A 25,329-nucleotide genomic window follows, 5' to 3' on the forward strand; every position below is an offset into this window, starting at 1 on the left:
CCTCCCGGGCCGGGACATGGTTCCGGCCGCTCCCCGCCCCCTCAGCCCGCCGCCATCTTGGCGCCTCCTCGGAGCGGGGCCGGAGCGGGCTCGGCCGGGGCGGCTCCTCCTCAGCGGTGGAGCGAACCACCGCGGGGCGGGGGGGGCAGGGGGAGGCGGGGACGGAACCACTGCGGCAGCGGCGGGGGGACGGCGCGGGGCAGCGTAACGGGCCGGGCCGGACCAAGGGGCAGCGGCTGACAGGGGCGGGCGGTACCACCGCGGGAGGGGGGGCGTGTGCCGGGCAGGGCGGAACCATGCGGAGGCGCTGGTAGGGGGGAGCCCGCGGGAGGGGGTTCGGTCCGGCTCCCGGGGCCGCTGCCGGGTCCGCCATGGCCTCGAACTGCGCGGGGGGCTCGTCGGCGGGGGGCGTCGGGGCGGCGCTGGGCTCGGCCCTCAGCGCTAGCAAGACCAAGACTAAGAAGAAACACTTCGTGTGCCAGAAGGTGAAGCTGTTCCGGGCCTCGGAGCCGCTGCTCAGCGTCCTCATGTGGGGGGCCAACCACACGGTGAGCGCGGCCCGCAGCGGGCCCTCCCCGCCCCCTCAGCCGCGGCCCTCCGGGTCCGGGCCCCCCCCAGCCCCTCGGGACGGGATCCTCCCCCCCCCCCAAACCGGGCTTTTCCCCTCAGCGAGAGCCCGCTCCCCCCTCCCCCGGATCGGGCCCGTGCCCTCTCTCCCTCAGGCAAAGGCTTTTCCCGCCCCGCTCAGAGCAGGGCCCTCGCCCCCCGGCTCGGGCTCTGTCCCCCACGCCCCTTTCCCCCCTAAATCGCAGCTTCCTCCCCCCTCCGGCATCCGCTCCCTAATCCGGGTCCTTCCCTGGATTCCCCCTCCCCGGGCACCCCTGGACCCGGAGCGCTCATCCTGCCGGCCCGGTGGATGCCCGCCCTGGGAGGAGGCTCTCCCTGGGCTCTGCTCCTTCCCGTCCCTGGGGTGCCGTTCTCTTGGGGTCGGGGCTCCTTCCCCGGAGCGTCCCCATCGCCGGGTGCAGTTTGGGTGTGTCCCCGTCCCCCCCCCGCCCCGGGTCAGGGTGTCTCTCCCGGCCATCACCTTCCTCACGCCTGGGGTGGCTTTACGCTTCTCTGCTGCTAGACACGTCTGTGCCGGAGCACGCCTGCCCCCTCACACCCACCCGTCTGCTGCGGCCTCTTCCCCGACGCCTTTTCCAGCACCTCTTCCCGACACGTTTTTCTACCCAGGACTGGGGAGGGGGAGCGATGCCGTTTTGGTTTGCGTCCCTTTGTGTCGGGTGCTGTTGCCCTGGCAGACCCCCTCTCTGGGACCCTGTCCCCTGTCACAGCCCCCCCCTTTCTCGCTCAGGGCAGTCCCTGTGGCCCCGCTACAGTGAGGGGACTCCCGTGTGTCACGACCCGGAGGTCCCACGCAGTGACAATCCTGTTCCTCAGTTGGACATTTATGATGTATGAGGACAGTTACATGTGTGTCTCATCTCCATCCCAAAACACAAAAGGGTCCTTTGGCCCTGCCTGTCCAGCCCTGTCTCCCTCTGACTTTCGGCTTCAGCTGCCTGAACTTGGGCCCTGTATGTCCCCTGGACTCTCAACCTCGGTTTCTCTGGGCAGTGTTGATACAGGTTTTAGGAGGGAGCTGGGAGACGGTCCCTTGGAAATGTCTGTGGTGGCTCAGCTCCTTAATCCACCTCCTTTGGAGGTTCCTAAGACTGTCTTTGTTTTTCTCTGGAAAATTCTCCCTCATCTGTGATGGTAGGCACAAATCTCGTGTTGGAAAGGAGGATTGATTTACCACTCTTGGATGTGGGATGCCGCTCTAGGAGAATATTCAGGTGGTCAGAGAATTCAGAAACCTCATCCCTTCCTAAATTAATACGCTTTTAGGGCTCAAAGACACCTATTTCTCTAGTGGATTAGTGGATGTTTCCTAGAGAGTGAAAGGGATTTATGCTTAATTTTTGCAGAAACAAATAACACACCAAAAATAAAATTAGAATTGCATTTCTAGCTTGCCTGACGATGGAGTGAAAGCTTCCAAATGTAGTTCAACACAGCGCCGTCTTTCTGAGTTAAAGGATGTTCCAAGTGCTCGCTGCTCAGAGCCTTGCCCAGGAAGCAGGATAATGAATTTAATCAGGCTTTGATCAGTGGCGCTATTAGGAGCCCTGAAGAAATGGAAATTGGTGGAATTCTTCTAAGTTTCTGGCCTCTTAGGGACAGTTGTTGCTTGGTGGCAATTAGCTTTTTTTTTTTTTTTTCCTTTTTTTCTTTTTTCTGTAGCTGTTCGGGTACTAGGAATCTGGCAAGTTTTTTAGGCACTGGATCAGGACAGTGCAACTTCTGGGGCACTTGGCTGTGAAAAATTTCGGCAAAGGGAGGAGGGCAAGCTGTCAGTTCTGTATGAACACTAAGCTAGTAATAAGATTATATCAGATGCGTGTTATGGAGAAATTGCTGCCAGAAAGGAGAACCGTATCCTGAGGGGCTGGGAAGAGGGTTAGAAAATTTCAGCTGTGACCTCCTCACCCTCGGACAGGCATCCGGGATTTCCCAGCAATTCTTGCTAGTTCATTTTCCTCCACCTCTCTGCCAGGGGTGTCCCTTTGTGTTTGGGTGAGCCTTGCGAGTGCCTCGGAGGGTTGGTGGCCGGTGTGACCGCGCTGCAGAGCAGGCTGCGAGCTCAGGTGGCTTTATTTGCTCAACACATGAGCAGCTGCTCATCCTGGTCTGCGTTTGGGGGATGATGTTGGTGCCCTGGTTATGTGGGAAGTGGAATTGCTTATGTGATTCGAGCGGATGGGTCTGGCCAGTTGAGGAATATTTTCAGGAGTGCCTTTGGACTTGGTTGGAAGTCTTTTGGGGGGTTGTTTAATGTGTTGGCTTCTGGACCACGGTTTTAGAAGAAGCGATGAGTCTCTCGGCTGTGCCTGCAGAGCCCTGCCTTGGGCTCCCCGCAGTAGGAGGGGGAGAAAACTGCTATCAGCACAACCACAAGGTTGTGCCAGGAAGATTCTGTCAAACATACTTGCATTTGAGATGAACTTTTTCATGGACAAATCAAACAAACAACCGTTTCATGCAATCCACCGTTTCTGTTGACTGAAAAAATTCCCTTGGGTCCATTAACTGAGTCTGGCAGCAGTTGGGCCCTGCCTTGTGTTTAAACAAGCTTGTTAGCAGCTGGTGTGAATACAGGCAGTGATGGGTCTGGAGAGGATCAGGAGCAGTGATGTTAGCGCACCAAGAACAGGAACTGGTTTCTGGAACACCAGTTCTGAGCATTTCTGTTCAAAGAGTCAGCTGGGTCTTGGCTGTCCTGCGGGTCCCCAGCCAGCAGTTAAACCGAGTGAACTGGGATCAGGGTGGGGCTGTGGCTGGTGTAAGCGGGGCCAAACGTGGGTGGGTTTAGTCCGACAACTAAATTTTAAACTTGAAAATGGTGGAGGGGAGAACTTGTGCAGATAGGAGGAGAAAGTGGAAGTCCCAGAGGCTCATCCTTCCATTTCTGAGTTTTCTGTAAGGCAATGTAAAATTCAGCAGACGTGGAGATGGTTCCTGGGGAAGCTTTGCTTGCGACTGCTGTTGTCATGGCATTGGAAGAGGCGATGCAGCTCCTCGCTGGTGGTTATGTGCATGTTGCTCCGTGCACGTTCTCCACGCCCCGGCTGGACGCGTGTGCACGGGAGCTTGCCAGCGGCAGAGGGAAAGTTGTGATGGTTCTGGAAGGGAGAAGCCATCTTGCGCTGAACACGGCAGCGTTGTGTGATGCTCTGGAAACCATAGAAACGGTTGTAAGGTGCTGATTAGACAAGGCACTGGGATCCCAGTGAGTTTGGGGGTTGTTGGAGGGGTGACTCTTGTATCTGTTTGTTAAATGGGTGGCCGAGTTCGCGCGAGTCGTGGTGATGCTTCTCTAGGTGGCAGTTCATCAACTGGAAACGATCCCTGGAGCTCTGTGGATGTTGGCAGGGGCAGGGGGTAGGCATAAACAAATCTCATTTTTGTGGAAATGGGTAGATCTCTTCTGCTGGCTGCGTGGATCTTCCCCAAGGCAGCCTTCGGCGCTCCGGGTACTGGCTGAAGCACCAGCCGATCTCCTAGGACCTTTAGGAGTGGTGCCAGCCAGTACAAAACACAGCTATTTAGTATTCGAGTGAAATAGCAAAATTGGGATTTGCAGCACGCTTCTCCCTTCTCTGCAGTGTTGTTTTTGGTGTTGCCATGTTAATTCTAGCCAGAGCAGCATCTGCCACATATCAAATGTTGAAGTCCTATAAATTGGTCCTGGCGCAGGGTGAACAGCGTGTATTTGTCCTTTCCAGTACCTGCTGTCTGCTGTGGCTCTAACTGGCCTCTGGGGAGTGCAGCGTGTGGCCATGGCCATGACAGCCCCCGTGAATGGTCGAGGCCGGTGGCTCTGAACCTTCTTCTCCCAGGATCTCCTGTTAAAGCAGAGATTCCAGGAGCCCTTTTCCTTCTCAGGGCATGGAAAGGAAAAAAGGTTTTCCTGGGTGGTTCAGCGAGGGGATTGGGGCTCAGCTGCCTGCTCTGTCCCTGACTCGCGTGGCCGTGAGTGGGTTGTTTTAACCTTTCCCGTCCTCAGCTTTTGTGTGAAGCGAGGGCAGCGCCTGGGAGGCCGGGTGCTTCCCGAGGCCGTGCCGAGGCGGTGGGTGACAGGCCACCCTGCGCTGGCAGGACACAGGGCAGCACTGACTGACTCCTCTGCCCATGACGCAGCGTTGGGCTGCAGCTCCGTCAGGACACAGGAGACTTTCCAGCAGGCTTCAGAGTACTTTGGTCGGGACGAGGTGGGTTTGCTGTCACTAGGGGATGCTTTTTTTTTTTTCCTCTTAAAGCGTGCTGGTGTCCCCAGAGCGCTGATAGAAAATATTGACCACAAGGTTGAGGCTTCCATAGCATTGCATGGGGGGTTTGTTAGCTTGGATACTGATTAATCATGCTCTAATTCAGGGAAAACTATTTTTTTTTCTCAAACCGTTGCCCAGTTGTATTAAGCAGCAGCAAAGTTCTGCTGCAGATGTGGGTTTGTCTCCATGCTTAGTTAAAGTGATTTTGCTCTGTGTCTTTTACCTCCTTCCCCAGAGTATTAAAAAGTTTAACTAATGTTCACAAAGTACTTTGAGATGCCTGAGTGAAAGGCTTTGAGAGGAACAAAGTATTTTTATTTTCCTGAGCAAATTCCTGTTGTAAAGAATCCTAGAGAGTAGACTCACACACTCCATCATCTGGATCTTGTTAGTAAACAAATTGCATTTTCCCATCAATTTACTAATGGTAATTGCCACTTTGAGGCTACAGTCAGGTTTTGAAACAAAATTATGCCTGGCCTATTCGTTCTAACAGCTGTCCCTGAATGACACAGAATATTGATGTGTCTTATTGAAAAAGGAATTGGCTTTGGTGGGCAAGACAAATTATCAACTACCGATAAACCCAGAATCATCCTGACTGGTGTAGCTCAAGAATTCAAGTGACCAGGAAATAAAAGCTGAACAGACAGAGGGGCGGTGGTGTTTTTCCAGCCCTGTAAGGCCAGGGGTGGCTGTAGACTTCTCAGCGGCGTAGGCAAAAATGAATTCTGCTGACTGAGGATGAAGGGCCCGGCCACTCCTGCGGGGGGAAGGGGGGAGCTGCTGCCTGGGGAGCTGGAGAAAGCGCCGAGCTGAGCTTGCTGTTCCTCTGGCTGCTGGGCAAAAGGAAGAGGAGGGTGACGGTTGTGACTTTGGAGAGATGAGGCTCTTCTCTCCCTCACCTACTGCGGGTGCCCCCAAGCCCCGGTCCCTCCTCTGGTGGCATCTGGCTGCCTTTACACCGCGGCTCTGGCTGGGACCGTGCCGCTTGGAGCCAGCGGGCAGCCTGCTGCCTCACCTCTCTCCTCGCTGGGGTGACTTCTGGACACACTGGCCTGCTTGCCTTGCCCGGGAAATTGCTCCTTTGTTCTCAGAATACGGTGAAACCAGCAGAGAAATGTGAAGCATCTTTTTCTTAGTGCCCCTGCTGTCGCCTTGTGAAGATGTCGATTGGTTTGTCTAAAATGTGTCTTAGTTTTAAATCCTCTGAGCTCTGCTCAGAGCCTCCGAGCCTGGTGCGTGTCTGAGCCTTTTGTGAGGCTGAGGGGCGTGTGCCATTCCCGCTGCTTCTGGCCTGGGGAGGGGCAGGACCAACGTCTTAGGTCTTTCTCCAAAATGCAGGTGGCAGTGACAAAATGTACTTAGTGATGCTTTCAGCCTGGGCTGATCCCTGTCAGGTTGTCTGTGCTTTCTATCCAGTGGGGGAATAGAAAACTCCTGGCCTAAGAGAACTGTGCAAAACCAGGCTTGTTTTCAAGAGGATTCAAAGGCAGATTAGGTCTAAAAAGCTGGATGCCTTACAGAAAACCAGCATCATGCTGGGTCTGGAGACAGAACCCTGGTCTGAAGAGCTCATGCTCTAAATTAGCTGTTCTTAACTTTTTCTGCTTTGTGGACCTCTAAAGCCTTTTTAGTGGAGGTGTGGAAATGCCCCAGGCACGGGCTGCTGTACAGCAGGGACCTGCTCGCTGTGCTTCTCAAAACAGCCCCCGGCCCCTGCGGTGAGGGACCGAGGTGTGTGACTGCGGGGCTGGCTGCTGCCGCACCTCTGCTCTCTGCAGCTGCCTCTTCCAGAACAAAGCACCGAGTCCAAGATCTCGCTGCCCATCTTGTGGCCAGCGCCAAGCCCCAGAGATCTCCAAAGCTCCAGGTACAGGCAAACTTTCTGTAGCTGAGTGACATCTCTTTGTGGGAGACAGGCGGCGGGTCAGGCCCGTGGGAACAGGCTCCCTAGGAGCCAGGGCTCGCTGGGCACCTCATTGCTATGCACCTTGCTGTGACCTTGCCTTCTGTAGCATAAATACACAGAGACACACACTCTGCTATATATAATCTCCTGCTACACGCCTCTCCCTGGGGAGAAGGCGAGAGAGCAAACATGTGCCAGGCGTTAGTCACGTTGCTCTCGGAGGCTGCTCAGATTCCACCATGATAAGCACAGGAGAGGATCCCTGTAGAGCGGTGCTGTCGGCTGCTCCTTTGGGCAAGGTCTCCTAGTGTTTCACTTGGCACCGTGCTGCAGGACCTGGCCAGATGAGCCTTAGGAAGGGGAACTGGATGCTGAGGATTGTACTGTGAGAAGGGAGGGTTTGGGATATCCCTTTCCCAAGGCGGTGTGGGGGCTTTTCATTCCTCTCCCTTTGGCATCCTGAGGGAAGCGTCAAGCACGGGAGTTACTGCGGGAGCACACAGCGCAAGTCCCTCTCGCCTAAAAATCAAATAATAAAACCAACCAAACAAACAAAAAACCCTAACCAAAGTCACATTTGCTTTCAGGCTGGTGTCAGAAACAAAGGGTCAGTAGCCATCTGACCAAGAGCTGCTTTGTGCAGTGGAGGGCAGCCTGGCAGTGCTGGGACTAGAAATGGCCAATTCAACTCTTGGGCCGTGATTCTGGGTCCTGGCATGAACCCCTTCCTTCTCCCCATCTCCTCCAGTGCCCAGATCCCAAAACATCCAGAAAGCTTTGCTGTACACAGCTGGAAGCGGGGAAAGGCTTCTGCAGGGGGTTTTTTTTTGGCTGTTGTCAGGCTGTTGTATCTCGGGAAGAGTGAGGGCATCTTTTAAACAAGCTGAGGTATCCTGGCGCACCATTTCTGCCAGTCGGGAGACTTGCAACAGGTACAACATTTGCTTTGAGGTTTCTGCTTTGGTAGAAATGAGGACATCCAGAGACGTCTTGACATCTCACTTTGCTAACATTTGTGTCTGAATTTCTGGCAGGGGGGAGACAATCTCCAAATCGCTGTTCCCTCTCAGCCGTCAGCACCCTTCCTCCGCTCTGGAACAAGCTGATAATAGCTTGTTTGTGCCTTACCCACCGTCGAGAAGAGGGCTGAGAACAGGCGTGTCTAAGGAGCTGTGCTGTCGGGCTTCCCCTCCTGTTAGACAGCAATAATTAGTGGCTGGAGGCAGCGCCTCTTTCTTGATACAGAATTAGCTGTTTTCTCTCTTCCCCCCCCCACCCCGACTTCACCCTGAGAGGAAATCACTGCGTGGGGCTCTCTGATACCGCTGTTTGCAGCAGCTGGGAGCTGGACACCAGGGTTTGGGACATCCCTTCCTCACCTGTGGTCCTCTTGCCTTTCCTCTCCTTTAGCTGCAGCTGGAGGAGCAGCTCAGTGCAGGATCGAGCCTTTAGCTTAAGCCGGGGGGCATTGGCCTCCCTGCTCCACAAATGATGGGAGGCGTGTGACATTATTCATTCATCTGTGCAGCGTTCTGCATACATCCCAGAGCACTTCATGGGAGTGCTTAATGCTCCTCGGTGCTGCTATCAAGTAAATACCGGGCAGGGTTTTAAAGAGCATCATCTCCGCTCTTAACGGAGCGGTGGCCGGTTTACTTTCCGCTTATCTGTTGTGTGGGATGGCTGTGTCTGAAAATAGTCATCTTTTCTCCTTGCAGTGTGTATGTGTCTTTCTTCCAGTCTGACGTTTGTTAAATCTGGTCTGGTTTTCTTTTTTTTTTTTTTTCATTGGTAATGATGGAGGAAGGATGTGAAAAATACATACTTCATCAAAGGCTGGCTCATATAATTAGACAGCTCACTGCACATCTCCAGAGCTGGGAGCTCCGTGGTCCTTGCAGAGTGAAGATCCCGCTGCAGAATGGCTCCCTCACGCCTCCGTTCATCCCCGCCTCCTTGGGGGAGCTGTGGCAGCGGCAGCGTGTGTCCCGTTGGTTGCTCGGGGAGGAGCGGGGAATCCCGGAGCTGGAGTCCCATTTCCTGAGGCGGCCGGCCCGGGCCCGCTCCCAGGCAGCAGGGAAGTGCCACGCGCTTTCCGAGCCTGCTGGAAGTCACTTGACCTGCTTGAGATTTTTGGTGTTGGGAACAGACCCCAGGCCTGACTCCTGGCCAAACCCTGCTCTTGCCAGTGTTGTCTGCTTCTCTCCAGCATTACCTGCTTGGCACAGTAATTATGGGAATGGAATTGTGATGATATTGCTTCCTAAATCCAGCGTGTTAATAGCAGTTCAGTGAGATGGGACCCAGGTGATTCCGGTGAAATCCATGTGAGTGAAAGACACTGGGGCTGTCCTCAGAAAAGGCACCTCGGAAATGTGCTGCCTCTTGACCTGCTCTCAAACGCTGGCACAGCCTTGTCAGTGCCTGGGCTTGCCTGGAGCAGGGTAGCCAGATATAATCCAGAGGGGGGTTGTTTTTTTTTTTTTTACTATTGATGCTTTCACTACTGGGTGCTGTAGCATGAGCCTGTCTGTACAATAGTAGCTGAACGTTCATTCTTCTGCTTCCCTGTATCCCTGTGGCTGCCACACATGACTAAGGAGCAAAAACAATCTAGTGGAATGACTCATCCCTTTAGAGAAGGTGGGATAAGAGCAACAAGAGACAGCGAGCATAGAAACAGCATCCACAGGAGAGCTGTGCTGTGCTGCACCAAAGCTACCCAGAGTCTCTTCTGGCTGGCCACGATGAAGACTCTGGTCATCAGTGATTTGTAGCAGTGAAAACTAATTAAGAAATTAGCTGATGCCACATTTTCCTAAGTAAAGGCAAAGGTGATTTATTTAAAACAGAAAATCTGCTATTTCTTGGTCTGCAGGTTTGTCTCAATTCTAAGCTGTGTCTTGGGTGGTCAGTGGAAAGTGAACAGATGAAGGAGCCAAGGCTGGCTTGGGAGTACTCACCAAGCACAGCAGTTGTTCTGAAAGTCTAATGGGCTATATTCCGTCAAAACCAGCTTCTGGGATATTTGACATCCCCCTAAGTCCATTGACAGTAACTGCAGGTTAGTGGAACTTGTGTTTTGAGTCTCCATTTCCTTTCTCTTTTAGATCAACGAACTCAGCAATGTTCCCGTCCCTGTCATGTTAATGCCCGATGACTTTAAAGCCTACAGTAAGATTAAGGTGGACAATCATCTATTCAACAAGTAAGTAGGGGCTTCCCAATTTGTTTGTCTCTGTAATTAGAGCCCTTTGCTGTGGGGGGAAACCAGTGTGTTGAAGGCTTTTTGGTTTTTTGTTCCCTGTTGTAATGCCACGAGGGTCTGGCGTGGCTGGACACATGCCCCAAGTCTGCACTCGCCTGGATGTGGCAGGGGTCAGCCTGTCACCAAGACGCTGTCTTGTGGTTTGGTTTATATGCTTTGGGTGATGAGGAGCCTGGTGAGGCCGGGCTCAGAAGTGGCACCACTACACATAGATACTCACTGGACTGGGTAGAAGACAGCTGATATTTTAGAGTTCACAAAGTTGCCGAAAGCCCTGGGGCTGGAGTTTCCTGCACATCTTGGTTATGCACAAAAGTGAGGCAGGACTGTCTCTTGGCTCCTGCTGTGCCCTGTCTGGGTGTCCTGTCCTGACCAGCAGAACCCAAATCCCAAGGCCATGGAGGAGAGGACAGGAATTTGTTCTCCCTGACCTGCTAGTTCCTTGTCTTTGAGGCTGTTCACAGGATACAGCTGTGACGCTGCGTTACATGGATTATATGGAGTTATCCCCTTCTCCTTTTCCCAAAAGATTAATTTTTGGAAGCCCTTTTAAAGCCGTGGTGGTGAGTGGTGCTCAGAGCTGCGTTCTCTGCCCTGGCTCTCTGTGTGCAGGTCTGCAGTGCTCCCTGATCAATGATCCCTTTCCACTAAGTTTCACAGGGATCAGCTTTTGAGAGTGGGAGTGTGATTCAAAAGTTTGTCTTCTCTGGCACCTACAATTTGCAGTATCTTCTCTTCCCTCTTCTCCTACATAGATTTTAGTTTCCCACGTCTTGATGCAAAGGATTCTCACTGAGAATGAGCTGACAAAATCTCCCACTGTGTCCAGGCAGGACCATCCTCTCTGCCTCTTCCCACTGGGCAGAATAAGAGCTCTGGGAGGGAGTAGGTGCAGTGTCCCTCAGCGATGGGGAACGTTGCCTCTTGTCTGCTGTGCTGTGCTCTGGGGAGGCCCCGTTCTGGCTGGCAAAACTCGCTCTGTAACGGTTGGGACTGGTCTGGAACATGCCAGACTGGAGCTGATTCACCCCCTCTCTCCTTAGCGTTCTGGGTGAGATGGTTTGTCGTGAGTTGACCTTTCTTTTGACGCACGAGTGATCTGATCTGATCTGAAATCAGAGGGCCCACACCCCCCCCCCTTTCCTCCAGCTTTTCATCTTAAACAGTAACAGTGTGTTGCAGGGGGCAGCTGCGTTACTGAACAGAACAAAGCAACAAAGGAGGAGGAAAGAGACAAGTTATTCTGTCAAATCTGTGCTTGTGACAGGGGAGATTGTTCTGTGAGACAGACATCCTCATCCAGAGAGCCTGTTAGTCAAAAGCTGAATCCTGCAAGCATTTCTATAAACAGATAACTTCTGTAGGCATCCAGAGAAATAAGCTACCCTAATGAGAGTAAATACTTGCAGAATAGCACCGTTGAAGGTAGGAGGGGGCTTGGATATCCCGGGGGGTTAGCGGTGAAGTGGGAGAAGAATTGAGTTGGATTTCACAAGCTGATCATGGCACAAGAATATCTTTTCTGCTTTGCCCTAGGGAGAACTTGCCAAGTCGCTTTAAATTTAAGGAGTATTGTCCACTGGTGTTCCGAAACCTCCGAGAAAGATTTGGGATTGACGATCAAGACTACCAGGTACTGTCTCTTCTCTCCCTTGCCCTCCTAACACCTGTCCCTAGGACAGAATAACCAAGCTGGCAGAGAAACTATGATATCAAGATTCTTGTGTGGTCAGTTTTTAGGGGTTTATAATCATGGCTTGAACGATTTTACCATAACCCTAAGGGCCCACAGCAATGGAGTTGATCTTACAGTGCTGAGCACTGGGCAACTGCAGAATGGAAAGATGGTCCCTGCTCCAGAGAGCTTACAGTCAGGCACAAAATAGGAGGCAGCAGATGGTTGCAGGCAGACAGGAGCTGGAGGATAACAATGATCTAGTGCAGAACATCTGCAAAGAAAATGAGTCTGTCGTGTTTTTACAGATTCGGATGCTGCTTTAACCGAGTGTGTGTGCCAGGCATTGGTGCTGTTGAATTGGGTTTATCAAGGTGGCTGCTGCGTTGGGACCTGTCCCCTAAGGCTCAGACTTGCCTTGGAGGGGAGAGACGTTTTCTTGTCTTAGTATCGCTGGGCTTAAATCCAGCAATAGAGAGATGTCGCAAGTCTTGCTGCTACAGCAGGGCCACCCTTCCACACACAGCTCTTAGTCTTATGCACACAGGAGATGTGTAGTAGCAGGCTGCTTCGAGACCTCTTAAATGAGGGAAAAGCCAGTGCAGAAAAAGCCTGGCTTTGATAGCTGCGTGGCCTTTAGCAGGCCGGGTGTTAGGTAATTAAACCCGGTATCTTTGGCACGCCACTGCTGTTGATAGAGCCTGGCAGTGTACCAGCACTGACTGGTCAAGGGCTTCAACTAAAATACTCTCTGGAATCTGCCAGCCCAGAGGGGCACTTCTTGCTCTCTCCCTTCTCTGCTTTCAGGTACAAGCCCAGCCATGCTCCCTGCTGCCTGTGTTGTGGGGAGAGGAGATGTTCCTGCTAATCCCACCAAACTGCTTCCTTCTAGCAGTGTCTGTGTGCCCACCTCCACATACCGTGTGTACGCCCTCCCCAAGCATGTCAAAATTCTCCCTGATTCTATCTAAATTATTGCCTGATCTCGCCCTCTTTCGAGGTTAATATAATGAAGAGATCTGGTTTCTTACTCCAGCTGCATGGCTTATTGCACTGGTGAGGCACTGGATCTACTTGATCCAGTTTTTGCTCTCGTGTGGGATGAGACAAGGAGCAGATGTGCAGCACCTGCATCCCATCCTCTGCCTCTTGTTCCCAGACAGGGGGGGGTCCCTCTGCGAGGAGACTTCTGAGGATGCTGGCATCGGTGTTCGGGGCTTTTTGCTTCTTTGTGTAACCGTGTCTCAGTTGCCTCTCTCCTGGCTGCCAGGGCCCATCCTACTCTGCTGCCTGTTCTCAAGCATGCTGGGCACTCTGAGGGTGTTCGTTCCAAGTGAGACACATTTTTTGAGCAGAACTGACAGCCGTCTTTGCTTTTCTTCTGCAAGGGGCCAGCCGTCCCCAGGAGGAATAGTAAATGCTGCTGCTGCCTCGCCACTGCCTGTGGCAGCCCCGGTCTGGGCGACTGCCCGTCTGCTGTCGGAGCCAGAGCTCAGTGCAGCCTCGGGGGGCAGGTGGCCTTCTTGTGCCTGCGTGTGCTCAGTGCCTCCTAATTACCTGCGAGCCACGAGCTGTGCACACAGATCTCTCCTGCTTGTGATGGAAGATCTCTTATTTTCAGGACGCGGCTGCTCAGTCCATGCTTTTCTTGAGCACATGCCTGTTAGATTATTAATTTTATTTTTTCCCTCCTGCCATCAGGCCTGTTCTGTAGGCAGCGATGGCGTTTTGCCAGGAGCAGCAGTACCATTGCCTCCTGCTCTGTTGACAGTAGTCCACGCCAGGCTGTGTATGGCTCCTGAGGAGACTGCTTGGCCAGCAACACCCTGCCCCTGGGGCTGGCTGTACCAGGGAATGAGTCTGTGCTGGCTTCCTCCATAACCTGCAATGTACTCGCATGCAGTGAAGTCATTAGCTCCTAATTAATTATTTTTTCTCCCAGTGCATCCGCTATAGTATATTTTAGAAATTTTTTTTCTCAGTGTCTTTTAAGAAACGATGAGAACCATGTGAAGTCACTTGCATAGAAGCACCCACAATCTTGTTGGCTCTAAATACCCAGTTTATCATTTACACTTTACCTGTTGCTCTGAAGAATTACTTCTCCCATCTCTGGGGTAGAGCAGTTTGGCTCTTTAAAAGTGTCCAGCTAGCACAAAAAGCAGAAAACATTCATTGAGCTAAATTCAGGTGGGTAAAATGTGATGGCTTGAGTGGGAATCGAGCCAGCCTGCTAAATATAACACCCGAACTGTGGAAGAGGTGGGAGTGACAGGAAGGGAACGAAGTAAACCTAAGGGCTGCGAATTTGGTAATGTCCATATGTGGTCACAATTTCTGCTTCCCATCTCCTCTAGCAGAAAAGCTCTGTGGTTTTGAGGTGAGGGTTGATTAAACCTTGTAGCACAGACTCATTTGCAAATGTCAGCAAGAAGCGAGGGGTTTGGGTTGGGGTTTTTTTTTTGCCTTTATTTTCCTGACAATTTCTAAAGCCCTTGGCAGGAGTAGAGTTTTTCCCCTGCTTCATTAAAGTTTTAAAAGCTTTAAATGCTTCATTCTGAAAGGAAACCTCTCGGCTCTCTTGCAGCGTGACATGGTAAATTCCCTCTTTCGCAGCAGGCTCTGCTTGCCTGCGTCTGCAGAAGAGCAGGCTCCCTCTGCTGTCTGCTCTTCAGAGAGCTGAGGGAAGGAGAGAACCCTCTAACTAGCAGCTAAAAAAATACGGCACGAAATGCGTTCTCCAGCCCCGAGATCCTGAAAGACACATCTACCTTGAGCTGAAGCCCACTGTCCAGGGGTCAGAACCGCTGTGTTTCAGAGCACAACTCTCACCTCTCCCCATCTGCTTGCACCAGTGGCAAGGAAATGCTCGTGAGAGCCTGTACTGTTGGTTGACAAAATGGCTTCTGAACAAACAGGGGTGGCTGGGCTGGTGGAGTCAGAAGGCAGTTGCTGAGAAGTGGTGGAGGAAACACACAGGAGACTGGTGACCTGCTCGGCTTAGGCTGGAAGGTGTGAAGAGCCAGTGGCTCTAACAGTGGGGTGAGGCTCACAGCAAGTCCTCCTACCTGGGGAGAGGCATCAGAACAAAGAGCTCTGCCGTTTGCATGGGATTTTCCGATTGTGCTGCATGTATGAAAAGAAGCTGCAATGTTTCGTTGCTAAGGATGGAGACAGGGATATAAAGACAGATGCTGCTGGTTGTCGGAAGAAAAACCAAGCTATTTATACTCACAATCTTTTTCGTCTAATTGTAAGAATAGCAGAGGCTCCAGGGTAGCTTGTGGTTTCTGGATGACCTGTAAAGAATTTCCAAACAATTCAGACTTGCCGGTTTAGTCTGCTTTTTGATGGAAAAGGAGGCAGGTCATTTCATTCATTCTGTTCTGTTTTTCCTTAAACCTTGGAAATACCCTGACTGTTTTTAAATTTCCAGGAGGAAATGCTAAGAAGTCTTGGCCTGTGTATACTCTCTCTTTAAAAACCCCTTAGTAAAAAAAAAAAAATCTTCAAAAATGCATGCCAGGTGTTGGAGTAAAACACGTAAACAAATAGAAGGCCCAGATGGAAGCTCTAAAACACCACGTCCAGACTTCTAAACAATTGGGTTAACCTCAGTCGTGCTGAACACTCAAGGATCCTTGATTACTAATGGCCAGGACACTGTCACAGTCACGAAGGTGGAGCACAAGGTCCCAGGCATGTCTGTTCTTCCAGAGCCAGGCTCTGGTCACCCCTGTCTCACCTGCTTTCCAAGACTGCTCTTCTTCTCCAGGGAGGTGGCAGCTTCTGCCTCTCCTCCCCACTTTTTTTGTTCTGCTTTTCTCAGAACTCGGTGACACGAAGCGCCCCGGTGAACAGTGACAGCCAGGGCCGGTGTGGGGCCCGGTTCCTCACCACCTACGACAGGAGGTTTGTCATTAAGGCAGTGTCGAGTGAGGATGTAGCAGAGATGCACAACATCTTAAAGAAGTACCATCAGGTACGGTGAGTCTGGAACCCTGGGAGGGGAGGTGGCAAACACCTTGGGGAGCATCTTGTTGTGATTTGCTGGGGAACTGGAGCTTGGATTCACAGTGTGCAACCTGGCAGAGCTTGCAAATAGCTTTTGCAGAAGGAAACAGTGCTCCTTAGCATCTGAGAGCCAATTATGGCACAGCTGCCTGTTTCTTCATGGTGCTGAGCCCTTTCACAGCTCACCCTGTTCCTTACATCAATGAATTATGGATCGCTGGTACCTGAGATCTGTAAACATGCTCCTAACTCAATCCTCTGAATTAAACTTTCCAGAGAGACCAGGGAGGAGACGATTACGTGGAGCAAGGAAGGGGAGGCAAAGTGGGACAGCTGGAAATGTCCTACCCTGGTCCCCATTATCTGCCAGTCCATCTGCTCTTTCAGACACACTCGCATACCCACGAGAAGTGAAGTTAGCCAGTGCCACCGAGAGACTCGCCCCGCTGAGCCTGAGTGGCGGAGGTGCACACCTAGCCTGTTACAGCAGGCTGGGCATGCTTGTGGGATGGGATCCTCCGTCTCAGCTCAGGGCTGGAAGATTCTTACAATGCCCTAACTTGCTTTTCTTGAGACCCTAGGAGCATTTGCAAGCCTCCTTTCCTTTCACATCGGTGTCAGGTGGCTGGAACTGGAGGCTTTGCTATCACCTTGCCGAGCTTGTGTTCTGTCAGAGCCGGGTTTTGTGTGACAGTACTGTCTTTCTGTGCCCTCCCTTCCCCGCTCTCCTCCAGTTCATAGTGGAGTGTCATGGGAACACCCTCCTGCCCCAGTTCCTTGGCATGTACCGGCTCACCGTGGACGGAGTAGAGACTTACATGGTGGTTACCAGAAACGTATTTAGTCACAGGCTGACTGTGCATCGGAAATACGACCTGAAGGTGAGGGTTTGGAGGCCAGTCATGGAGCCGGGAGCTCCTTTTCCAGGAGTGGGGGGGGGAGTTGGTCTATGTAACACCTACTTAACGAGTTCCTGGGCTTTGCTTTTTGTTGAGGGGATTTGGTTTTGGGGGCTCTGGATGGGGCTGCACTTGAGGCTCAAGTGTTGTTGCATTCCCTAATCCCAAGTGGCCTACACTACACCACATAGATCTGTAAGTCTATCTCGGACATGAGAAAGGGTTCAAGCACTGATTTTAAAAACACTTTCATTATTTTTCTGCATGGAGGAATTAAATGGTGTCTATGAATTCCGCGGGAATATGGCACATAGTGCAGCAATGCTCTTTATTCTTTTATCAGGGCTCAACAGTATCCAGGGAAGCAAGCGATAAAGAGAAGGTATGGACCACCCCTGGCCAGCCTTTCCTTCCTCCTGGTGGTTGGAAGCAGATGGGATCCAACTGATTTCCCTTTTCCAAAGGGGTACTGAGCAGGGAATGTTAAGTGGGCCCTCAGCAATAACCTGTTTCTGTCCCACCTTTCAGGCTGTGCCCAGTAACTGCTCAGGAGGAGATGGTGCAGATCTGGTGCTGCCCTGCCCTGCTCTGTTATGTTGACACTACCAGGAGTGGGGGGAACTTCTTGGGGGACAATCCCACAAGTACCAAACCCCACATTAGTGCAGTGGTATCTTGATGGAAGGATTTCTCCATAGTGCTCCCTGTGTACCAAACTGAGCCAGGTCAGCAGTTAGTTTGTGCAACAGATGCTTTTATAAACCAGACCAGCTCCTCTCAGATTCTTGGCAAATCTCAGCATGTTTGTAAAGTTTGGTTTCTGGTGCCATTAGGGAAACCTTTGACTCAGAATCCTGCCCCTGCAGAACTTTGGCTGTGATGCTGTCATGAAAAGTCCTGTTGAAGTCACAGCAGTAACTCGTGGTATTACATGTTTTGCACATGGGATTTTCAGGTTTGGGACTGCAGAGTAAGTCTACTCCAGCCTGCCCTAAGATTAGGTCTCTGGCACGAGCCAAGGGACTCCCATTTACATTGAATGCTCCGGCATCAGGGCACAGCTTCCTCGTGCCCAAGCATCCCCAGCTTGCTGGCTGTTTACTCTCTAGCTTTTTCTGCTTGTGCAGTTTGTCTCAGACCATTCATATTAGATCTAGATAAAGCTACCACACACCCATATGTCATTCTAAGAACAAAATAATTTAATTCCCAGCTGCACAAAGGGCTTGTATGTTCTTCCGTATCTCTGAGAAATCCTCGGGGCCTGCTGCAAACAGATTCCTCAAAAAGCAGTGGTTTTAAGTTTTTCCTCAAGCCTTTAGGGAGAGAAGCAATTTTTTTCAAGCCCTCACCCCTTCCCCCTCCAGTCAGAAGCCAAAGAAATGCATTTCTTCTCTATTCTGGGAGCTGGTTGGACCATCTCTGGCTGGAGCCCAGCTGTCAAGCTTTCAGCCTGCAGCACATCTTCCCGGCAGTCTTTAAAGTTGAGTTGCTCTCTGTGTCTCCCTTCAGTTTCCCACTATGTACAGCTCAGCACGTGGATTCGTTGACAAATACTGTGCTGTGCCTGATGCCATTTTTGTACTTAGTGCATAGGATGAGCCACTTCATCTTATAAACAGGCCAAAGATCCTGGTGCAACCCCACACTCGATCAGAGTCTCTGTGTAATCAACATACTGCTAAGGGATCAGTGTACAGCCCTTCCCCGGGAAGCAGGGGTTTGGAGAATTTGACACAGGTTTTTTGTTGCAGGCCAAGGATCTACCAACGTTCAAGGACAACGACTTCTTGAATGAGGGTCAGAAGCTGCATGTTGGAGAAGAGAGTAAAAAGAACTTCCTTGAAAAGCTGAAGCGGGACGTGGAGGTAGAGTTTCCTGGGGGAGAGCTTTTACTCTGTCGCCCGTAACAGCGTCCTCACTGTGGCCTCTGGCTCACTGGGTGCAGCAGGGAGAGAAAAGCGGGTCAGGGTTATGCTGATGGCGGTGGGCATTTGAGCTCATTGGTTCTCTGGAGTCTGATAAGGGTTTAGCTCTCGCTACAGCCCTTTCTTAGGAAGATACTGGCAGAGTAGGATGAGGATTTCTCACCTGACGTGGATGCTGCTGTTCTCACTCATCTCTTTCTCTCAGTTTTTAGCTCAGCTGAAGATTATGGACTACAGCTTGCTGGTTGGGATCCACGATGTTGACCGAGCAGAGCAGGAAGAGATGGAAGTGGAGGATCGGGCAGAGGATGAGGAGTGTGAGAACGATGGTCTCGGAGGCAACCCCATTTCCTCCTACGGCACACCCCCTGACAGCCCCGGCAATCTCCTCAACTACCCTCGCTTCTTTGGGCCTGGAGAGTTCGATCCTTCCGTCGACGTCTACGCCATGAAAAGCCACGAAAGTGAGTGTCGTTGAATATTGCCCCGAAGAAGGTCTGGAGCTCAGAGGAGGAGGTGTCCTGTGGTCTGGCTGGGCTAAACGGAGTGGGAGGGCTGTCGGCAGGGAGAGAGACCCTGCCCAGTGTCTCTCCTTTGCTGAGCAGTCCCTCGCTGCGGATGCTGTGCGTTGGAAGGGGTGGAAGCGGTGCTTGGAGAGCAGTGGCGTGTTCAGAGAGCGTGCGGGCCTCTGGTGTGCTGTTTCCAGGCATTCTTCTCTGCCCTCTGCAGCCTCCAGCTGCCTCGCTTTCTCTGCTAGTTGCATCAAACCCGATCTGCCGCGTGTTTCTGAAGGAGGGGGGGGTGCAGCCGGGCTTTGCTCACAGCTCAGGGTGTGCTAGCGACTCTCTTGCCTTGCTAGGTGCCCCCAAGAAGGAAGTGTACTTCATGGCCATTATAGACATTCTTACGCCATATGATGCGAAGAAGAAAGCTGCACATGCTGCCAAAACAGTGAAACATGGGGTAAGCAGCCTGCTGCCCGCAGGGAGGATGGGCTTTGGGGCTTCTGCTTTGCCTGCATGCCTGCGTGCGTATGTGTGATGTCTCCTGACACTGATTTTTCTACCAGTATGGAAATTCTTCAGTGATCCTGTGCCCAAGGGCAGCTCTTCCCTCACTTACTGTCTGCTCAGACTGTCTTGGAAAGGCTTTTTCCCTCTGGTTGGTTGGAGATGACTTGTATTTACGTCCCAGTTTGGGAGGTGCTCGGTTTCCCTGGTGTGGCACCAGCAGCCTCACAGAGCAGGAATGGATTGAGCTGCAGGCAGATGTATTACCCTGCCCCCGTCCTGGGGCCAGTCCCGTTCCCTGTCAGCAATCCTGAACTTCCCAAAAGGGCTTGAAAAAAGCCCAGGGTGGCGGGACATGGAGTTTTTCATGCTCCTCCCAAATCTCTTCAAAACCATGAGGGAACAAATCCAATGCTTTGACTCAGTGGTCTGCAGAAGATCCAGCTGGAGCTAAAATCAGTTTCCTTGGGGATCTCTCTAGACCTCTCTGGATGTTGTTTTTTCCTAGAACTTGCAAGTTTTTATGGGTCTTTCCTGGCAGAGACAGGCTGTGCTGAGACGATCGCTCCCTGCTGTCCTCCCGCCTCCACCCTTCGCAGTGGTGCAGGTCTGCCCTTCCAGGAGGGTGTTGTGACTTGTTTCTCCTCTCTGCCTTGCAGGCTGGGGCAGAGATCTCCACCGTGAACCCAGAGCAGTACTCTAAACGCTTCAATGAATTTATCTCCAATATCCTGACATAGTCGTCTTCAGCCTTCAGCGAGAAATGAAGAGAAGAGGGGCTACTTCCAAACAGAGAATGCAGCCTGTGACACTAAAACAGACACTGTAGCAGCATGTGGGGTGTGCATGTGTGTGTGCGTGCGTGTGTGTGTGCGTGCAAGAGTGAGTGTGTGGCACTGTGTGACTTCAGAGAAAACTAATTCTAGGTGCACCCTCCAACAGTCCACTTGACCCAGGTGGAAAAGTGGGTTTTTATGTTACAGAAGTGCCCAGACATAGATTTGAGGGCTTTTTAAAACAAGAAAAGTGCATTGTTTCAGCACTGCTCTTTCTAATGACATTTTCTCCTCTCTGATCAAGAGAATCCCATAGGGATATGATATGTGGCACTGTATTAAAGGGGTCGCTCTAGATCACATTCAGTGGGAGTGAAGCAGTGCCTGATTCCACAAACTACTACTTTTTTTTTTTTTTTTTTTTTTATTGGACTGTCTTTACCAGAAAGACACACAAGCCCTTTTATTTCCCTCTTGGTAGGAATTGGAAGGAAAATAGCTTACCATTTCAAGGACGGAAAATATTACTCTGATAAGGAGGAGTCTCTGAACTTTAGGTAAATTCAGACTGGGACACTTTATATTTTTTGGTTAATTTAAGTAACAAAAAACTTTTTTTGTAACTGCACTTGATTTACAAGAAAGACGAGGGAAATGAACATCTACCAAAGATGATCGCTTAAAAAGGTGTAACTTCTAGAACCTAAAAAAAGTGTGAGAAGTAGTAGAGGCATTGAACAACCTCAGATGATAATGTGCTCGGACCCATTGTGCTTTAAATTGGCCAGCTACGAAGATTTCATAAAAGAAAACAAAACAAAACAAAACAAAACCAGGCATTTTGTACCTGTAGATATGGGATAGTATTTGACTATCTGGAACGTTTCCCTGTCGCGCCTCAGTCAGGAATTGCCGTGTCTCTTAGATTACAGCTTCACATTGCAGTTCTGCCAGTGTTAATCTAGCTAATGTTCAGTCTTCCTTACTTGCCCGATCTGCAACAGGTACTTGAATTTGTTTCCTGACAGAGGTTCTTTGGTTAGTTGGTTTATTTTTTAAATGGCAATGTGACTTGCACACGAAGGAATTGGACTCGCTACCAGTGGGAGTGCTGGGAGCTGTGACTGTGGAGCAAGTTCCACTGCTCAAGAGGACTCAGGACTTGAGCTGTGATTGATTTTACTCTTCTCTGCTCCATACCCCTCTCTAGAGCGACAGTCAAGGAGTGGAAATGTTTGAACACTTGCGCCAGATTACTTCCCCCCCCCCCGCCCCCCCCCAAGGAATTGGAACTGATTTGCGTGACTGAATAACGTCCTGTTTTGTCTCCAGAATGCTTGTAATATTTTTCACAGCCAAGCTTGTCAGGCTCGCTTTGGGTTTTGTTAGCTCTGCTGCACAACAGTTACAGACCTTTTGGTTCTTTTTTTTTTTTTTTTTTTTTTTTTAATTTTCTTTTTCTTTTTAAGCAGGATTTAGCGTTTTGAACAAACCTCTTGCAGTTGAAACACGTTGCTTATCTGCCTTGAAACTGTTTTCACATATGCCTTTGTTTCGGGAATAAGCTGTTTCGAATGTCTGTCCTGTGCCGTAACGCGTGCTACAGTTTGCTGTGTGGAATTTGGTCCTTTTGAGAGATAACTGGTGCTCATCACATCCTGGTAATTTCCCTAGACTAACGCTAGCTCTGGTCTGGATTCTGAATGTGGGCTTGGGTTGTTTTTGTTTTTTTTTTATATATGTTCACACCCACATTCGTGATGTGAATCCCACAGGTCTCAACTTCGAAGGGGACAAAAGAGGGCTAAAGTTTCAGCCCATAAGAGTGCACTGTAAATAGAGTCTTTAAGAAATCAAAAGTTAATATTAGGGGTCATAATGGGATATGAATCTTCTTATTCATTCATGGGTCATTCCCTTTGACGTGGGACAAATTTCTTCTGCCGCTGTAGTCCAGTCCCTTATTCTGTGTGATGTGGGGGCGAACACACCGTTGTCTGGGAGGCTGAAGAGTCTCATGTCTTAAGGTGTGTAGCTGGAAAAGCCACAAAACAAATGCAGCTATGACAATACTTTAAAAAAGGGAGGACACAGAGGGCATCATCAGCTTAGTTTTGTGGGCATTATATTGCTTTTCTCTTAAACAATAAGCACTTAAGTTTACTATCAATTAGAAATTAAATACCCATCACTTTTTATTCCTGACAGTTTTAAAAATCTGCATTGAATCCGCAACTTTGGCCTGGTAAGTTTGCCATTCTCCTTTTGGGAAACTAGCTTGTACCTTTTAAACTGTTTGTCTTTAAATCGTATATTAAAAAAAAAAAAAAAAAAAAGAAGAGATAAAGGGGGGAGGAAGAGAGAAGGAAATTAGTGAACTGCAGGCATCCTGCACCGAGACACTACAAAACAACCAACCCAAAGAAAGTAGAAGAATGAAGCTTGCATAGCTAGGAGCAGCAGTCTCATTCACTGAATTTCATAAACATGAATGAAATTAGAATGCAGTTAGTTCCTGCAGCAGTTTTTACAGACGTCCTGTTACTAAGGGCTTAAGAGCAGTTAACTGTATTTTCTTATTCCACTCCTAACAAACTCCTGCTCGAATTAAATTGGCTGTCTCTGGCTCAAGTGATACGAAAAGCCCCATAAACTCTATTCACTTTAGCACTTCCCCAATTCTGCCACTTCTGTCAAGTTGCCATACTGTGTGTATTAAAGTAATTAAATGCAATTTTCTCACTTAATGATGTATTACCCAGGTATGTAACTTTGTTAACATAAGCATTTTGTATATTGTTTACATTTTGAGAGGTAGCATTACGTTAAAAATGCTAATTTTTGTTTCTAGACAGTATTTTTATTACCAGAATAAGAAGTGAAGCTGCAAATATTTGATTTGTTTTTAAAAGGGACTTTTTCTTTTGTTTTCGTTGTTTTGGGTTTTTTTTTAATCTTGTTTTAGGTCACTTTTTTAACTCGAGTATTTAAAAGGAAAACCCAGCCCTTTCAATTCTGGTTTTACAACTGCTTGTGCTAGTTTGTTGTCTGTTTCTGGTGTGAATTTAGTTCTAGTTTGCTGAATGTAGATATTTCTGTCTGTAGCATGTACCCTGCGGAACACTTTACACTGAAGTGCATTTGACTGAAAAACCACCCTCAGCTGAAAGAGTTGCAGTAGGTAGGCAGATCACTCAGATCCTGGTCAGAGTGCAGGATTTTTCCAGAAATTGCAATGCAATTTTTTTTAATTTTTTTTTTTTTTTTTTCCAACTGGAGTTTCAAAAAAGGAAAACCAAACTTAGCGTGCAGTGTCTCTCTCCAGTGCCCAAAGGCAGGGTGAGTCTGTGTGAGAAGTGAGCTGCAGGATGCGCAGTCCTGCCTGTACCGAGGGTCTCTCTCTTTCAGAACATGGGCCTGATCTGTCAGAATTTCAGAACTAAAAACTGCTTTGAACCTAGAACTTAGATCTTCCCCGTTGAGATAGCTCCTACGGCGTAAATTAAAGAGTGGGAGAGGGAAGGCAGAGTGCGGAGTCACAGTTTGGGTGCTGTTCTGCTCCAGTAGTGCAATAAAAACCACTCAGAGCACGGTGGGTCACCCTTTAATAGGAACCACGTGTCCTGGAGGTACCAGGCGGCGCCCGCCCGTTGGGTCAGTGCTGGGAAGGTGGTTGCTGGTGTTTGCTCTGTGGGAGAAGAGTGTCAGCAGGAGTTGAGTTCTCCCAGCGAGGAGCAGTGGGATCCTTCCCTCTGGTCCTATACACGCCTCTGATTGACCTGGTTTTAATTATAAAAGCCACGATGGTGAAATTTGTCACGGGGAGAACTTCTGGGGTAGTAGGTGACTCTAGATTTCCAGCACACGCGAGGCTGTACTCCAGAGAACCTGGTTTTGAATTGGATTATTGCAAGAACACGAAACCACTTGAGCCTGCCTTCCTTTTCCGGGAGGAAACTCCTGCTCTCCCCTCCCGAGCCCCTGCAGCGAGGGCCTCCTCTCAGCCCCAGAAAGGCACAAGCGAGGTTGTATCGTAGTTATGGGCCGTGTTTGGGAGGGGTTGTGTCTCAGCCTGGACGGACGGATGCCTCCCCGTCCTGTGACTACTATGCAGTCTTTATCGATGCCTCCCTTCAAGCTGCGCAGAGGTCAAAGCGTTGAACCTCGAGGTGGTACAAACCTTTCAGAAGTCAGTGTGCGTGTCCTAAACTCAGTCCCCAACACCACGTAACCCATCGGAGACAGATCGTCCTTACAATAGCTCCAAACCCTGAACAGCTCTCCTCTCCCCGTCCGTGTCTTAATGCCCCGTTCCAGGTTTGCCCATCAACTTTCCCCTACTCTGCAGAGCCATTCTCCGGTATCCGTATTAGCCACTACTGATTTTCCTTGCTCTTTGACACGATTATCTTGTGTAATAGCGATGGCAAAGCTCGGGGAAACCAACTGCTGCTCACCCACCATCTTTAGTGGTTGCGGTTTTCACCGCTCGGAAGTTGTGCTGGTCCTTGTTGAGCTGCGCAGCACTAAACTGAGTCGAGCAAAGCGTATTATTACACACAGGTCACAAGGGTGGGCAGGGCTAATCAGTGCAACTGAAAAAAATGTGAATAAAATTAAGTTTAAAACTAAAAAGAAAAAAAAAAAAGCATTCTAGGTTTTTTCACTGCTGTTTTTTAAATAGGAATTTTAAGTCCTCTGTGCTTGTCTGTTTGCTAGGAGCAGTTTGAGACACTGTTACTGTTTTGAAATGCATGCATGTTACAAGATGAGTCTCCAACCAGAGAAAAATAAAATTAAAACTTTGTGTACATCTGTTCCTTCCTGCTGTCCTCTTTAAAAGGCTCTAATGTTCAGCTGTTCCTCCGTGAGGTATGTGGTCATTTTCAGTCCTCAATTAGCCACAGCTGAGAAACTGTTTTTTATACGTGCCTGTAAAACAGAGTTTTTAAGTAAGAACTGATTTTACC

General features: G+C 50.1%; 1 protein-coding gene across 3 annotated transcripts; it reads left to right on the forward strand.

Moving 5' to 3' along the window:
* The first annotated feature begins 365 nt into the window (after nt 1-365).
* On the forward strand, nt 366-25,170 carry PIP4K2B (phosphatidylinositol-5-phosphate 4-kinase type 2 beta). 3 transcript variants are annotated; one of them, XM_074926423.1, is made up of 10 exons: nt 366-548; nt 9,900-9,997; nt 11,594-11,690; nt 15,562-15,714; nt 16,481-16,627; nt 16,989-17,027; nt 18,400-18,513; nt 18,779-19,037; nt 19,433-19,536; nt 20,243-25,170. In XM_074926423.1, exons 1-10 carry the CDS (start codon nt 372-374, stop codon nt 20,321-20,323), a joined length of 1,269 nt encoding a protein of 422 aa, XP_074782524.1. In that variant the 5' UTR covers nt 366-371; the 3' UTR covers nt 20,324-25,170. The 3 variants fall into 3 exon arrangements, with proteins under 3 accessions (XP_074782524.1, XP_074782525.1, XP_074782526.1); XM_074926424.1 differs by having other exon boundaries at nt 9,900-9,974; nt 11,625-11,690; XM_074926425.1 differs by lacking the exon at nt 15,562-15,714.
* Nucleotides 25,171-25,329: the final 159 nt, after the last annotated feature.

The sequence above is a fragment of the Athene noctua genome, chromosome 25 (genome assembly GCF_965140245.1).
Source record: "Athene noctua chromosome 25, bAthNoc1.hap1.1, whole genome shotgun sequence".
NCBI lineage: Eukaryota > Metazoa > Chordata > Aves > Strigiformes > Strigidae > Athene > Athene noctua.

Bases quoted from the DNA above. Each gene is read 5' to 3' on its own strand.
- PIP4K2B (XM_074926423.1), top strand. From the start codon at position 372: ATGGCCTCGAACTGCGCGGGGGGCTCGTCGGCGGGGGGCGTCGGGGCG. The intron at 15,715-16,480 runs GTACGGTGAGTC...GCTCTCCTCCAG, and splicing joins TCTTAAAGAAGTACCATCAG to TTCATAGTGGAGTGTCATGG. The intron at 19,537-20,242 runs GTAAGCAGCCTG...TCTGCCTTGCAG, and splicing joins CCAAAACAGTGAAACATGGG to GCTGGGGCAGAGATCTCCAC.